The sequence below is a fragment of the Diabrotica undecimpunctata genome, chromosome 5 (assembly GCF_040954645.1).
Source record: "Diabrotica undecimpunctata isolate CICGRU chromosome 5, icDiaUnde3, whole genome shotgun sequence".
Taxonomy (NCBI): Eukaryota; Metazoa; Arthropoda; class Insecta; order Coleoptera; family Chrysomelidae; genus Diabrotica; species Diabrotica undecimpunctata.
In genome coordinates, this window is record NC_092807.1 from 143,500,222 (window position 1) to 143,517,037 (window position 16,816).

At 31.9% G+C, this 16,816-nt stretch overlaps 2 protein-coding genes across 4 annotated transcripts in view; one reads left to right on the forward strand and one right to left on the reverse strand.

Annotated features, from left to right (window-relative positions):
• Positions 1-15,141, reverse strand: part of LOC140441911 (serine/threonine-protein kinase 26-like) — a 109,361-nt gene extending 94,220 nt beyond the window's left edge. For 2 of the 3 annotated variants that reach the window (XR_011951049.1, XM_072532909.1), the window contains exon 1: positions 8,618-8,787. Coding sequence is in view for 1 of the 3 variants with exons in the window: in XM_072532910.1 (XP_072389011.1) it covers positions 14,613-14,627 (15 nt within the window). In the remaining 2 variants the exon portion in view is untranslated. Of the gene's footprint in view, positions 1-8,617; positions 8,788-14,612 lie in introns of those variants that run through there. The other variant, XM_072532910.1, reaches the window with a different exon arrangement.
• On the forward strand, positions 9,072-16,365 carry BCAS2 (BCAS2 pre-mRNA processing factor). The gene is made up of 3 exons (XM_072532911.1): positions 9,072-9,228; positions 15,263-15,621; positions 15,700-16,365. Exons 2-3 carry the CDS (start codon positions 15,547-15,549, stop codon positions 16,285-16,287), a joined length of 663 nt encoding a protein of 220 aa, XP_072389012.1. The 5' UTR covers positions 9,072-9,228; positions 15,263-15,546; the 3' UTR covers positions 16,288-16,365.
• The last annotated feature ends 451 nt before the right edge of the window (positions 16,366-16,816 follow it).

Sequence of the window (16,816 nt, forward strand, 5' to 3'; positions counted from 1 at the left end):
AATACTTCGACAATATGACAAGAAATGTACATCAATCGGGGGTAGCAATTAATTAATATTTGATTGACAAAACTGTATTAATTGTTAAATAGCTATTATGTAATTAATGATTACTTAAATAACTATTTCGGACTCATTTATTAAATCGGTTTTACATTGTTTTGCAAAGTTAAGTATAGAAAATAACCAACGTGGAAATATAATAAGTGGTATTGATTACTAATTTTAGTAGCAGAACTGTATTAGGAAATAGTGGATAGACACATAACGTATGGTCTTAAAGTTTTGGGAAAAATTTCAAAACCATATAACTCTGACCACAATAATCTTATATTTTTATTAAATTATTCAACAATTTAACTTAACTATAATTATTATAAATCAAAATTCAAATGACAGACAAGGGACCATTATTTTCGATTTGCCTAATAATTCCCCTGACACGTTGCATCATCCTTTGGACGACCTCGGCGTCAATTTCTCTAATTTTTGTATATATGCAGCGTCTTAACTGTTCCTGATTTTGTGCTTCCCATCAGTTATTATAGACTTTCCGACTTAATATTGCCCAGAACTCTTCAATTGGACGAGCCTGAGGTAGGTTGGGGGGATTGTCTGCTTTCGGTACAAAGGTAATGTTGTTAGTTTCGTACCAGTCCCTTGTGATCCTCGCGTAACATGAAGCAAGATCTGGCCAAAAGACTATTTGATCATTTGCATGATATGTGTTCACAAACTGAAGCAATTGAGAGAGACATCTTTATAAATATTTGCGTTTAACGCTTCGCCTCGAACAACACCAGTGTAGGGCTGTGAGATAAAGCCAGCCTCAGAAATTGCACACCATACCAAAATTTTGTCCTCAAATTTTTTCTTACTTTTGAATTTTATTTCATCAGGTACATTTTCGTAATCGTTCGTGTAAAACCCATCGTTACCCTTCATCTCAGACTTGGACAAAGTAAAATATTTTTCATCGTCCATCACGATCAACTTGTTGACGAAATGCACTCGCCTTAACGCGCGGCAACATCTCGGAATTCTCTCTAATTGATCCTCTGTGTATTTTGGAGCTTTCCGTCTTTTCCGGTAGATAATATTGTTACTCGATAGGGTCTTGTATACTGTAGTGTTTCCAACATGAAATCTTCTGACCAGTTTTCGCTGTGAGACTCCAATTTTGTTCTTAGCTGCTTCAATCAGTCTTGCCTTTCTTATATGGTTCAAAATCAGCGGTCGGCCACTTTTACGCAAGTTAACGCATGATATCCCTTCTTCACATTCTCTAATTGTGCGATAAATTGTCGATTTGCTTATGTTTTGATCTCGATTAATGTTAACAATATCTCGTTTCGACATTCGCCCAACCATATTATAAACACCTCGACGAATATCAATTTTATAAGACATTTTGCAGAGCACAAACCAAAATATTCTGCTTTGTTTATTAAATGTCAATAACTGATGACATTTCAATTCCATGGCCTTCTTTGTTAAATGCATTTTGCTTCTCAATCAGACCAGATGAAATTTTTCCCAAAACTTTAGGACCATACGTTATGTCTGTCTACAATAAGTAAAAACGAAAATATAAGTATCTAATTTAAGACGTATGTATGATAGAAAATAGAAGAATTGCTCCAATAAAAGATTTTAATACACAGTTCATGGCCAAATTATTAGGCCAAGAATTAAAAATTTGCATTTTTTTAAATTAATAATTTTTGTGTCAATGCTCTTTGCAGCCGAGACTGCAAAAAAAAAATAGGGGGCGGATAGGGAATCGCCCTATCCGCCATTTCTAGACAGCATTGCGTCCTGTCAACTAGTGTGCCTTTTATAACCTCAAATACTGTCTGTGTACATTTGAATTCTAAACGGTTTTGACCTGAAATTTTATTGCAGAGGTGAGTGATTTATCCTTTTTATTATTATTTTTTGAATGTGGCCTTTGAAATGTGGACCTATAGAAGAATTATGAGGGTTTCCTGGGTAGATAGAGTTACGAAGAATGAAGTACTGAGAAGAATGGGCAAAGGGAAGGAAGTTGAACTTACAATTAAAGAAAGAAAGCTACAGTATCTCGGACATGTGATGCGAGACGAGAAGTATGGCATCCTGCGACTCATAATGCAAGGAAAGATAGATGGCAGAAGAAGCATCGGAAGAAGACGAATTTCATGGCTCAAGAACCTAAGAGAATGGTTTAGATGCAGCTCAAAACAACTATTTAGAGCTACTGCCTCAAAAATTAAAATAGTGTAACGAAATAGCCCATCTCCGATACGTCATAATTCTTAGAAGGATGAATCTAGAAAACGTAAGAATCGGCATGTCAATAGCGCCCGTCTTTCGGACGGGTGATCTCGATGATACGAATTAGAGGTGGGAATGTTCTAGAACATAGTAACTTTGTTATATATATGTAAAGTTGTTAGGAGTGAGTTTAGTTGATAAGAGAGTACCGAACTATAAACTATAAATAAATATATTTATATAAATTCGAACCGCTCGTTTTATTTAATCTCGCTACAATAGCTATGATGATTGCCAACCTCCGTAGCGGAGATGGCACCTGAAGAAAAAGATTATTATTTTTTAGATTATAAACATATGCAGTGAAGTTATTGGTATAATTAAGGGTATTATAAATTTTTAGATGGGGAAAAACGCTGATCTGTCACCAAAACGAGTAGACCAGGTATTTGAACTAAAAGCTGGACAAATGTCTCAAAATGAAATAGCAGCAATGGTAGAAGTATCAAGAAGTTCTGTAAGGAATATAAAACAGAAAATTGCGTCTGGAGTCAGTTTGGATCCAAAGCGTAAGGGTCACAGCGGAAGACATCGTGTGAATACTCCTAGGACTGATCGCAAAATAAGAGATAATTGCCTAGTAAACAGAAAAAAACCACTGCGAATGCTCACCCAGGAGATAAGACATGAAGCAATTTGTGTTTCAGAAAGAACAGTTCGTCGGAGACTTGTCGAAAACAAACTGGTAGCTAGGAGACCAGCTCGAAAGCCCAGGATTACTCCGGCTATGATAAAGAAACGTTTCGAATGTTCACAAAAATACAAAAACTGGACAGTGGAAGACTGGAAAAAGGTATCTTTGTGTTGTTTTGCTTGAATATCAATATTAAAAACTAAAAAGCATGAGCATTTCTAAAAATTTTGTTGATTTCAGGTCTGCTTCTCGAACGAATCCGTTTTTCAAGTTTTGACAGAAAAAACGAAGTTTGTTCGGAGACGTCCCAACGAGAAATACAAGCCCGACTGCATGGTGCCCACCATCAAACACCCACCGTCACTCATGGTCTGGTCTGTGGCATCCGGAAAGGTCTCTACGTGGTGGAAAACACGATGAGACAAGACCAGTACCGGAAAGTTTTGCAACAGCTGCAGGAATGGTTTCCTAGAGAAGAGGAACCCATATTTATGCACGATGGTGCTCCTTGCCATAAGGCTAAGAATATTTCAACTTATTTAAAACCAAAAAAAATTAAAGTTCTTGACTGGCCAGGCAACTCGCCTGATTTGAACGCTATTGAGAATGGGTGGGAACTACTGAAAATGGAGATTGCGAAAAAAAAATTACTAATAAAAGGGAGTTACTTGAAACTCTCATATATGAGTGGAATCATAATCCTCACCTCCAGGAAACTATTCAGGCCTGTATGGAGAGCATGCCTCTACGTGTTCAAGCTCTTTTAGCAGCCAAAGGCAGACATACAAAATATTAAATTTATACCTACTTTTTTAATAAATAAAAGTTTTGTTAACTTGTTTAGTACAGTTTAATTACCTAAGAGTTAATATTCACAAAAAAGAACAAAACAGTAATTTTTTTCAAATATATTCATAATCATGAGAGAAATACCTTCATATAGTAAATTTTTCCTTGCTTGGCCTAATAATTTGGCCAGGTACTGTACCTACTAAGTACTCATAGTAATAAATCAAATATTTAAATAAAATTAATATGGTCCAGTAAAGAAATGAACAAATGGCCGATTTGACGTGAAAATTTATTACAGGTATATAACATGATAGCTTTAATAGTCCGGTCATCAGAGATTTCATCTCTAGAAATTATGCGAACAAGCTGAATTTTGCGGAGAATGTCAATTTCGAGACCCCAAAAAGATGCAAAAAGTTTACCACTCTTAAAATGCACCATTACGCTTTATTGTCCCTTGTACCTCTACGTTACATATTGAAAAGAGTCATAAAATACTTTCTAAACCTGATACTTTCGTAAACATCCCTTCTTTCTATAAGGTTACAGACAGCTGTCTACCACAGAACTTTCCAATCATACACAAGGTCATATTTTATGAATAGGTCAGTTGTCGTGTGTTGTCGTTAGTAGTAGTAGTGTTGCAGCGTTGTAATGGGTGACTTTGATCACAATTTCAAATACTTTCGATACTAGCTGACGAAATAAAACAAATAAAATTAAAAGGAAGTACATTCTGACTCTTATCGTAGCAAATATATGCTCTGATCATAAAATATTAGGTATTTTGTGAGTAAAAAATGTTGTGTAACTTTAAAGTTACAATGGTCCATAATGTGTATAATTTTTTTTGTAGGTGGTACCAGAAATTGAACCTTTGTGTAAAATCATTTTATGGCAAAACAGAACTAAATAATGTTCAAATTAGAGACATTTGTCGATATGTCTCTGAAGATTCCATTCTAGAATCCGACAGTGACGGTGATGAACTGTTACATATTTCAGAAAATGACGACGAAAATGACGTGCCCAATCATCAGAATATCACATGGAAATGAATTAGTCGTCCTACACAGCCAATTCAACCTTGGTTTACGGCCAGGATCTGAAAACCCGTATACTCCAATCAAGTATTTTAGAACGCTGATAGATGACAATATTTTGAACAATATCATTTATCAAACAAATCTGTATTCTACCCAAAAGGAAAAATCTTTAAATGTGGACAAGAACGAAATAGAACAGTTTTTCGGTTTGTGTTTATTCATGTCAGTGTATGGTTTACCCTCAACTAGAATGTACTGGAAAGCGTCTACTCGACTTTCAGTTGTTGCGGAAACTATGAGTCGGAATCGCTGGGAACAAATAAAAAACAATATCCACTTCAATGACAATAGTCAGATAATTTCCGAAGATAAGTTAGACGAAATCAAACCGCTGCTAGAACCAGTTGTAGCAAATTTTCGGAAAACTACAATGACAGAAAAACTATCAATGGATGAACAAGTTATTTCTTTCAAAGGAAAACATAGTCTAAAATATATACAGTAGACTCCCTCTATAACGAGAATTACCTCGTTATAAGCCGATCTCGTTATATTAAACAACAATAATACTGTGCATACATATGAATATGTAATTTTCTAAAACATTAACTTCCTAGTGAAGCCATTCGGAGCAATATAAGATGCTAAATATTATTGAATGGCGTTTTTGAAAAAAAGTTCTTTACTTTTATTGTCAATGATATACGTTAAAACAAAAAATCTGTATAAAGCGTATTTTCAAGCATAACATAAACTATTCCTTCTGCAATTGGAAGAAGTCAGTCATTTTTCTTCTTCTTCTTCTTTAAGTGCCATCTCCGCAAAGAAGGTTGGCAATCATCATGGCTATTCTGACCTTCGAGGCAGCTTTTGCAACAGTTGCCTTGAGATGCAACTAAACCATGATACTATGATTAAGAAGATAATATATTGCGCATAAGTCGTGACGTAATTGGAGAGTTGCACGTTCGTAATGTCAGTTTTTTGTATGTGTCAATAAATAATCTTTAATAAATAGTTTGAAGATATCCTTTTGTGTACGATTATTGTAATTATTAAACCTTTATTTAATATTATTATTTTGCTAATTGAATAATTTCATCACATAATGCATAAAAATCCCATTTAACTTTAACAAGAATTCAAATTCTACTCTCCAATGACGACATGCGCGAACACGACCGATTTTGTGCTACGGGAAGATCCTATCTTGTTAGTCATAGTATCATGAACCAAACCACTCTCTCAGGTTCTTCAACCAGGAAACGCGTCTTCTTCCTACGCTTCTCCTACCCTCTACTTTTCCTTGAATTATGTCATTTTTGACTGCTTTAAATTGTCCAGTATTCTATCTATCATATTTTCTAAATATGTGAAACAGTTGTATGCTTCTTCATTTGCGTTTTGTCTTTGGATAAAGTTTCTTACAACGTTTAAAGCACTTTCCACATCTTTTCTATTGGGACCTTCTTATTATTAGGTGTGAATGGTCAACCCCCTACAATGAAACTTGTGAATCATAAATTGTAAATTTCCAAAGAAGTTTATTGTGGGCGGCAGTTAAGAAGGGTATTTATTTATAGCCACGGCCGGGCCGAAAACGTAAAAAAATACGTTTTTCGATCTTATTTTCTCTCCTTATAACCAAATTTGCCTCGCTATAGAGGGTTATAGTTCATATTGCCTCGCAATAGAAATTTCATGGTACATCTAATGTACCTAGCGAAATCTCGTAATAACCGTGTTCGTTATAGAGGGAGTATACTGTATAAAAAACAAACCAAAAAAGTGAGGCTCTAAAGCGTTTCTTCTATGCGATCCAACGGAATTGTATATAATTTTGAACTGTATACTGGTAAAGAAGAGCATCCAGAATATTTACCAAATGTTGGAGTCAGCGGAAATATGGTTCTTCGATTGGCCACAATAATTCCAAGAAATGCTTACCGCGATGCTTAATATTAATAATGTATTAATACGATATATTTTGATAATAGGAATATAAGTATGCAATTTCAAATTGAACTGGACAAGTTGGGTAATCCCTCCGTAGGTACGGTGCGTCGTAACAGATTAAAAGGATGTAATTTCTCTACCGACAAAGATATGAAAAAGAAAGGAAGGGGACGTTTCGAAGAACTTGTCTACAAGAAAGAAGGAATAACCCTTGGAGCAGTCCAATAGTACGACAACAAGCTAGTGCATTTACTGAGTTCGTTTGTAGGCACGTATCCTACAAGTCAAGGTCAAAGATGGGACAAAGCAAAGAAAGAAACCATTATTTTGGAATGCCCTAACATTGTAACATTTTACAATAAATGTATGGGCGGAGTGGACTTAATGGACTCGTTGATGGCTTTATATAAAACTAGAATTCGTTCTAAAAAGTGGTACCTGCGCATTGTGTTCCATATATTTAATTTAGTAGTTGTGAATGCTTGATTACTTTATAGAAGAAAAATCCAGTTACTTTATAGAAGAAAAATCCAGTTACTTGGTATAAGAAAAAATGATAAACTAAGTGTTTTAGATTTCAAAGCATCTATTGCCGCTTATTTTTGTCAAGAGGGTAAAGAGAGGCTCAAGAAGAGGGAAAGGCCCAGTCTATCTATAATAAAACAAGTAATAGAGCAGAAAAGGAAAAGAAGACCTATCACTCCTATAACTGAGAAAACATAAGGAAAGACAGAATATGCCATTGGCCTAAATTTTCAGGAAAGCGCGGTCATTGCAAGAAACCAAAAATAATATGTGAAAAATGTATTGTAAATTTGTGCTTTACGCCTAATTCTATGTGTAAACAAAAAGAATTACTAAGAATAATCAAAGAGAGGAAAATGCAATACTTGGGTCATGTGCTGAGAGGCGAAAGATATGAATTACTTCAAGTTATACTGGAAGGAAAAGTACAGGGCAAAAGATCAGTAGGAAGACGCCAGAACTCGTGGCTGAAAGACCTGAGGAGATGGTTCGACCGCTCATCCGCAGAGATCTTTCGCGCAGCAGTTTCCAAAACTACAATTGCCATTTGGATCGCCAACCTTCGAAAGGAGACGGTGCAATGAGAAGAAGAAGCCTAATTCTAAAAGCTTCAAAAATGTTTAATTTGATCCTATCTTGGAAATATATAATAGTAGAAATTTTTTTTTTGCAGTTAAAAATAATTGGGCTGTACAGAGTTGAAAAAATTTTTTTATTGATTGGACGGTAACAATTCGATATCTTTTGATCAGAGTTTCCTATCGACAAAAAACAAAATGCGTTTTAAAGGTGAAGGATGCAGCTTTCGTATAAAATTTTTGTATTTTGCCGTAAATGAAGTCAGTTCTTATAAAGGTGTTAAATAAATAAAGGTTGCGCGATTTTTGCGATTTTTTTTATGATTCTCATGAGATTAATATAATGTATCACTTTCACTGACCGGTCGTAGTGAAATTTCCATTGTTAAGAGTCTAATCTTCAAAACCTATAACTGAAACTTCGATTTTGAGTTTTGGCAACAAATGTGAGGCATTTGAAATATTGAAATATACCTAAAAATGCAGAATTTAAACTTTTACATTACAAATGATCGGTCACCATGGGAAATGCCTCCATGAAGACGGTATGGGGTGGAATTTGTAGCTGAAACTATATAGTTTCAAAAAAAAAAAATCATTCAAAACTAATGATAAAAGTGACGGCTATGTAGATGCTGAAATTTATGAAGGCAGTAATAGAAATGGATAAAATAAGAAACGATGTAAGAGAAAGTAGTGAATGTGACAAAAAATTAAAGAATGAGATAAATGTGCTGCTTGGTATGTTATTCATGGAAGAAATATCTTACTATTTATTCTGAGGAAGTGTAGTTTTACTATATATTCTTGTAGTAAAGTAATTAAATAAATTAATACACTTTTCACTTTGTTTAGAATCACACAAAACACCAGGTATAATATATAATTGGAAATTTTAAACTAAAAAGCTTCCAAAGTAGTAAGTACTGAATCACTTAAAACTTCTTGTAAAACATATGTAGATAACTGAAATCAGAAGGAGATTAAATTCATGATTATCACATATTCCTCACTATGTTATCAGTAGATTAAAACTATAAACAATGATAAGGTGAAAAATAATACAGAGAAGAATTAGGAGGTTTATTTATATAGATAAGAAGATATTTCATAGTAGATATTATAGATATATGATCAATCAAGTTTTTCCTCTAACCACTTACGAAATTACATATAATTTGTTATAAACAGGCCACATTATTGCTGACGTTAAGCTGTCATGTTTTGTTGGTGTGGATTTTATCCAAATAAAAGTGTCTATTGCTATTATTGTAAATTTATTTGTGATACGATACTGCAATCATTTCTAAATAATTTATAGAAAATGAACACTCCACAAAAAAAAATATAATAATAAAATAATAAAAATCCATTTTACTAGGTATGTACCAGCCCTTATATTGCTTTATCATTTTTACGCATTAAGAGAAAAACTACTAAACAATTTGAATTTTTTTTAAGAAACTCAAAGGAATTATTAAGTGAAAAGTAAATAATTTAGTCTGGTTCAAGTTAAGTACTAATCTTTGGGATACTATTATAAATATAACGTCAAAAGTCCTCGTCAATTCCACATCTGCAATGGGTTTTTGCGTTTTTCATCAAAACAATAAGTTTTATGTTAAAAATACATCCGATAAAAATTGTAAACTATGCAATTATTTATAAAAAATCGGCTTTATACCATAATTATTATAAAAATTTTTTACATAAACAATTTTCTCCTAATAGTCACTGTTTCTGACATTTAATGACTATAACAGTTGAAAAATCTGCAGAAATTCACTAACAAAACTAGATAAGGTCCATTCGTTCAACTCAGGCATATTTTGACAGATTCATAGCAGGAAACCTACAACACAAAAGTTCCTAGCTCACAGTATTAACAGCTTAAATAAACTTTTATTACAGACTTCTTTCATTGAAAAAAGAAGAATTATTATAAATAGTTTAAGTGTATACTAAACCCATAAAATTTTAGGTAGTATATATTTAAAAAATATATTTCAGCTGTTATAATTTAACTTAACTATTTATTATATGGTGCAAATAAATAAATATTGATTGTCTGTAATTCATATTATTTAATGTTTAGTTTGTTTTCTATTAATATTGGCTATGAGTATGTGCGCTTGGTTGTATAGTAATTTCCAGCCACTTATAGTCTGTCAAAAAGTAACTAGCTTCGCAAAAAAATAATTACTAAATTCACTGGACAGTTCTGACTGGGAATAGCGAGCCAACTATACCTTCAAAATTGTGTGTATTGAACTTTACATTGACGACGACGTGAATCTTATATACGACGATGTAAATCTGTATACAAGGTATTGTTTGTAGTTCAAACATTGACATGACTCTGTCTTAAAATAATCTGATTTGAAATACAATATGAATATATTGTTCTGAAACTGTTTTCTTGTGGCATTTCTAAGTTCTATATTAGGTTTAAGACACAATTTATTGTAATAAAAATTACATTTTAAAATGTAATTTTCATTTCAATCAATTGTGGCTTAATCACATATAAACATATTAAAATGAAATTATTCCTGACAGCTGAGTCATCAGTGTACCCCAAAATAAAATGTACCCTATAAAAAAACAAAATGGCGGAAATTGGAAAAGATTGTTAAAAAATTGAACTTTTTTGACTTTTTTCAGTCTCAACAATTTTATTATTTTTTTTTTAATCAAATTGTGGTAAATCATCATAGAGAAAATCAAAATTTTATATTTTTATATGTTTATAAGCATTTTTTGTGTAGAATGAACCGTTCTCTTAGAAATAACGCTTGAAACGACCGTCGATTTTGCATGTCAGTTACGCGAGTGAAATCAACGACCAATAAAATTTGTATCAGCTCAACGGTAAAAATTCGATATCTTTTGATTCAAGTGACCTATCGACAAAATCAAGATGAGTTTTAAAGGTAAAGAGCTTAGCTTTTGTATGCAGTTTTTGTATTTTGCCGCAAATAAACTCACAGGTGTTAAATAAATAAAGGTTTCGTGATTTTTGCCATTTTTTATGATTCTCGCGAGATCAATACAATATATTATCCCTTTCATTGACTGGCCACTATGAATTTTTGATTACTAGAGCCTAACCTTTAAAAGCTATAGAATGAAATTTTAGTTTTGCGTTTTAACAACAAATGTGAGGCATTTGAAATATGCTTAAAAAACCTGGGATTTAAACTTTCACACAACAAACGATCTAAAACATTTAAAACCTTTTTTTCAATTACACTAGTACGTTTTTCAAAAGAACAAAACTACTGTAATAATCTACACCCAAAACAGTCTTCTTAAATGCATTTTCCGTGACGTGTGATCGTTTGTAATGTAAAACATTAAATTCTGCGTTTTTTATGCATATTTCAAATGCCTCATATTTGTTACCACAGCTCAAAATGGAAATTTCATGTCATAGGTTTTAAAGATTGATCTCTAAAAATGAAATGTTTACTACAGTTGGTCAATGAAAGTGATCAATTTTATTGATCTCACGAAAATCGTAAAAAAATGACAAAAATCGCGCCATGTTAATTTATTTAACACCTTTATAAAAACTGAGTTTATTCTCGGCAAAATAAAAAACTGCACACGAAAGCTACACTCTTTGTCTTTAAAACGCATTATGATTTTTGTCGATAGGACGTTTGGATCAAAAGATATCGAATTTTTTACCGTCCAGTTGATATAAATTATATTGAACATTGATTTCGTGCACGTAACTGACATGCAAAATCGACGGTCGCTTTAAGCGTTGTTTCTAAGAGAACGGTTCATTCTATACAAAAAATGCTTATACGCATTGTTGTTTAAAATTATCTCAGCTACATTTTTTATTTGAAACATTTTTTTCTACGGTATACAGGGTCTTGGGAAAATCGATTTTTACACGTTTTTACCCCACTGTGAGGGGGGTTTTAGAGGGAACCCCGGGAGTAAAAGTGTTTTTTGAATCTTTTTTGGAGTCCCAAAATTAATATCCGTGACAAATTTCAGCTTGTTCATATGATTTTTAGCAGACAACTCTGACGACTGGACTATAAATAAGATAAAAAAAAATTGTTAGAAATGTGCAATTTTTTAGCATTCTAGATGCTAATTTTTTACGAATAGTTTTTAATTTCATCTATTTACTTAGTGTTTATCTGATTCTGTAATTATTTGTCTTGATTATAACTAAAATTGGTTCGAATGAATAAATCAGAGGATAAACTAAGCAGATGAGCAACACAGTTTTTTACAAGAGGGTCATATACAGATATAATATTCTTTATATGGCAAATTACTAACAAAAATTTAAAGTATAATAGAGCAGTACCTATTTCTTGGTTTGATTGATTTAAAGAAACCTTTGGACAGAGTAATACTCAAAGAGAAAATTCATATTTTGTATAAATGATAACACCTACCAAAACATTAGGGCAAACAAATTTAAGATTATCATGACTGACAAATTTAAGAAAACCTAACACTCAACAAGATCTCTTAATGAAAGTAATTCAAACACTAAACCGCAAATTGTTTGCATAGCAAATTGTAACATATGATGTGTGCAGAGCATTGTCTTACAAAAACAAAATACACTTCAAAAAAACTTTCTGCATCTCCCATTCATAATTTTTTGTCATAGAATGGTCAATAAAGTCTAATAGTAATTCTGAATGACTGTTCTACCCTTATACAAAAAATTAACCAAAAGTAATTACTAGTTGACTTTAACAACTCTAACAAAAAACTGAAGCAATGTAGAGGATTTTTGAACATGAAATGTCTTAGGTCTTATAGAAACACTGTGTCTCCATTTCATCAATTGCTGCTTTGTTTATAAGTTGTATAAATGTACCCCAGCTTCATCCATCAGTCCTCATAATCAATAGAAAATTTACCTTCTTTGAAACCCAAAATCCAATTTTTACCACTCACTAAGGATATTGATTGTCAATGGTATCATATATTCTAGCCACTCTGCTTAAATCTAAACAGCTTCAAATACAGCTATAGTCATCACAGAATTACACTAAACTAAATATTACAAAATCTTTCTATGTGAGAGTAAGATACTAAAAAAAAGGCAACACTGTTAGAAGCAGTAAAGTTGAATTATTTTACACATTCCTTAAAAATGAAATCAGAATTAATATTAGTATATAAGTGTATATATATATATATATATATATATATATATATATATATATATATATATATATATATATATGAGCAAATCCCCATTATTTTTAACTTCACAGACTTCTATATAAGAAGATATGGGACTTGTATTTTCCATCTTTGATATATAAACAAAAAACCTCTAAGGGTATTAAAATAGTAACATAATTTGTTCTGAAATAATTGTTAGTCTCAAAAACAATATACATGAAGGTTGGAGAATGAAATGTTTATATTAAACAACCATTGGATATTAAAAACTATCAAAGCTGATTTATTGCAATCTTGCATAACATATGGGTGACCTTAGAATTACAAATACATTTTAACATTCTACTAAAACACTCCTTAAACATGTTTTTATTAACCAATAATCAATGGCTTGTAAGGAATTGAATAAAATGGCTGTGTGCTAAACAAACATTTGATAAAACATACAAAATTTTTAAAAACTTAACAATAAATTTTTATTTTTATGTGCTGGAAAATTGGTTTTTTTACTAATTGAACATTTAGGACAAAAAGTTGAAAAAGAGGAATCTCTAATACTGATTTTTCATTCCAAAATTTTCAGTTGGAACATATTAAATTCAAGATAAACTGTCTGAGTTTTTCTACAAAAATTTAACTCTGGGGAGACTTACTACAATTAAACCTAAATGTATCCTGTCTTAGCTAGATGAAATGTAGTTCAAGTAGAAGAATATAGAAGTAAGGAAGAACATGTCTAAACTGTAAATTTAAAGTACCTATGCCAAGCAAATATTAATATATAGGGTATAAACTTCCAACTGGGAGTGTTTTACCTAATATATAACATTAAAGTAAAAGAAGTTTAACATAAAATTTATAAACTGATATAAGTAGACTTATCTCTAGTCTAAACCACTTATGGTGACAATAGAAATGGTTTTTATCATTATCAAGTATGATAATAATAAAATATATCCATAAACAGCATAAAGTATAAAAGCAAATAGTTATATTTAGAAAATATATGGTAAAGAAGCACAGGAAACCAACTGAAATCAAAGTAAAATAGAGTCAGTTCTTCAAATGCCAACATATTTTATTTTGTTTGTATTGTACTATGTACTTTAGTTGCATTAAATACTTTGACTATTGTCAACAATTTAATATTGTCTTCAGCAAACTTATAAAGTACCTAATATAGCTAAGCAAATAAGGCACTTTCTTTAAATGCCAACAGTTTTGTTTTGTTTGTATTGTACTATACTTTAGTTTTAGTTGTATTAAATAAGTATTATGACCATAACAATTTAATATTGTCATTGCCAAATCTATACAATGCAAAATAATGTACAGTACTTTCTTTGGTGATTTTAACCTAGACAAACTTCCAAACATGTATTATCTAAATCCCGCCTTATTAACTGGCACGATCCTAATATTTAATTACTTTGGAGAATGTAATACATATATGTAAATGAACAAAAACATTAAAGTAGGGCATACTTAATAGAACAAGATCAAGTAAAATACAGAAAAGGTTACAGTAACTAAAAGTTATGTACGTAAAATGAATGACACGCATCTAGGAAATCATAAATTATTACTTACCTCATTAAAGGCCATATCTGAAGGTAGGTAGAGCACTAGTTCGATGGCCTTTCACCCAAAGGTGTCAACAAAATGGATTTTTCTTAAGAAATATTTACCGAAAAAATTAAATCACTTTTATTACAGTCAACAAACATCACTCAAGAGATCCTAATTTCTCCACGATCCATTTGGTAAAAGAGCCGTTTGTAAACAAAAAAATTTGCATTCCTCAGGTGAGCTTGACGAACACACCTTTGAACTAATTACTCGACAAATCAAACACTCTATTGTCAACTTGGAATGGACTGTATTAATACGATAAATAATCTAAATATTAAATAATAGGAATTATGTCGATTTCACTTCTCTTCAGAAACATCTGACATTTTACACATAACACTTGTCAGAAGAAGCCATATGCATTTTTGCATTTGTGACATGACATACTGTGATTGACATAACAGTAATTTTTTATTAATCAATGCCGCGGTGCCCCGTTTAGATTTTTATTATTTATTTACTTAACGACTGGGTACCGATTATGAAAAACTTTTTATACACTTATACTTATAACAAGAACAAGTAGTCACGTGATGGGAAACATAAAATGTAATGTCAAAAAAATCATGTGTTTTTTATTTTTCTAAATTTGTACTTTAAATTTTTAGCTTGGAATCTCAGTTTTCTATTTGCTTCAGAATAAACGCATTTATGATTTAGAGTGAATGCTATCAAAAAAGCGCTGGTTTGGTTAAGAAGCAGTAACGGCTGTCATTCCAATATGTTTTTTTTTCCAATATGAGAAGAATTTGATGGACAGTTGTTAACATTACACAGACACCGTTGTTAAAAAAGAAGAAATAGGCTATGTTTTGTTTTCTCATTTGAATATCTAAAAATTTAAACAAATTCGGAACAAATATTTGCTTTATTTTATTTTAAGATTGTAATAATGGCTGGGGAAGTAGTAGTTGATGCTTTACCTTATATAGATCAAGGTTATGATGAGCCAGGAGTTAGAGAAGCGGTATGAATTTAATTATTTTCTTATATATCGCCAGTATTTCAACAAACACGAATCATTGTAATTTTAAATATGTTGTAGGCTTTTGCTATGGTAGAAGAAGAGTGTAGAAGATTTCGGCCAACCAAAAACTACCTGGAACATCTTCCTCCACTTAACATATCATCTTTTGAAACTCCTATTATGCACAATGAGTTTGAAAGGTTGCAGAATCGATTACCTATGGAAACCTTGTCTATGAAACGTTATGAACTTCCACCACCTCCAAGTGGAAAACTTAATGAAGTGGGTGCCTGGAATGAATGTGTAGACAACTCACAAGCTCAGCTAGAACATCAAGCTGTTAGAATTTTAAACCTACAACTTATGTTAGACTACTGTTGTCCAGCATGGCAGAGATATTTACAAACTTTAAGCGATTTAGAAAAGATGTCTTCAAAAAAATTGGCAGACCTAAGACAACAGTTACAGGAAGTGAATTGGCAGAGAAAATCACTGCAAACTAAAGGTGGTGATCAACTAAAGGCTCTAGAAACTAAATGGGTAGCTTTGGTATCTCATAATTATGAAATTGAGCAAGCTTGCGTTTTGGCAGAAGAATACATTGCACAAGTTAAACAGAATCCCAGCATTTTAAAGTATGGACAGAGTCAAGAAGTTTCTGCTTAATTAGTATAAGATAAATCACTTTTAAATTTTGTATGTACATATGAATAAATAAATGAATTAAAAAAAAATAAAAATATTTTTGACAACTAATCTAGTTGTGATATATTGGTATAAACAGTTTAACAGGCATGCTTAACATGTCTAATATTTACCCAACTTTATTTCTCCTCTCTGCATTGACTTTGGTATAAGTAGTAGGAAGTAGAAAGACAAGTATTCCCCAATATTTTGAAATGAATAATAAATGAACAAAAATTTTTTTTAGAACAGCTTACAGAGTTTCTTAATAGCTCTTGCATTTTGGGTATGGACTAGCTTTCTACTGGCCTTAAGGAACTTCATGGTCTCTGGTTCTTCCTTTCTATTTATGAGAACTGTAAATTTGTCTTCTCTTTATCCATTCCCCATTGTTATGGACAGAGATTGTGAATCTCATGGTCCCCAAAACACCCTCCTCATGCGCTTCCGCAGTTGGCAAATCTGGGAATATGGCCCTTACTTTTTGCATGGCCTTATTATCCTCTTCATT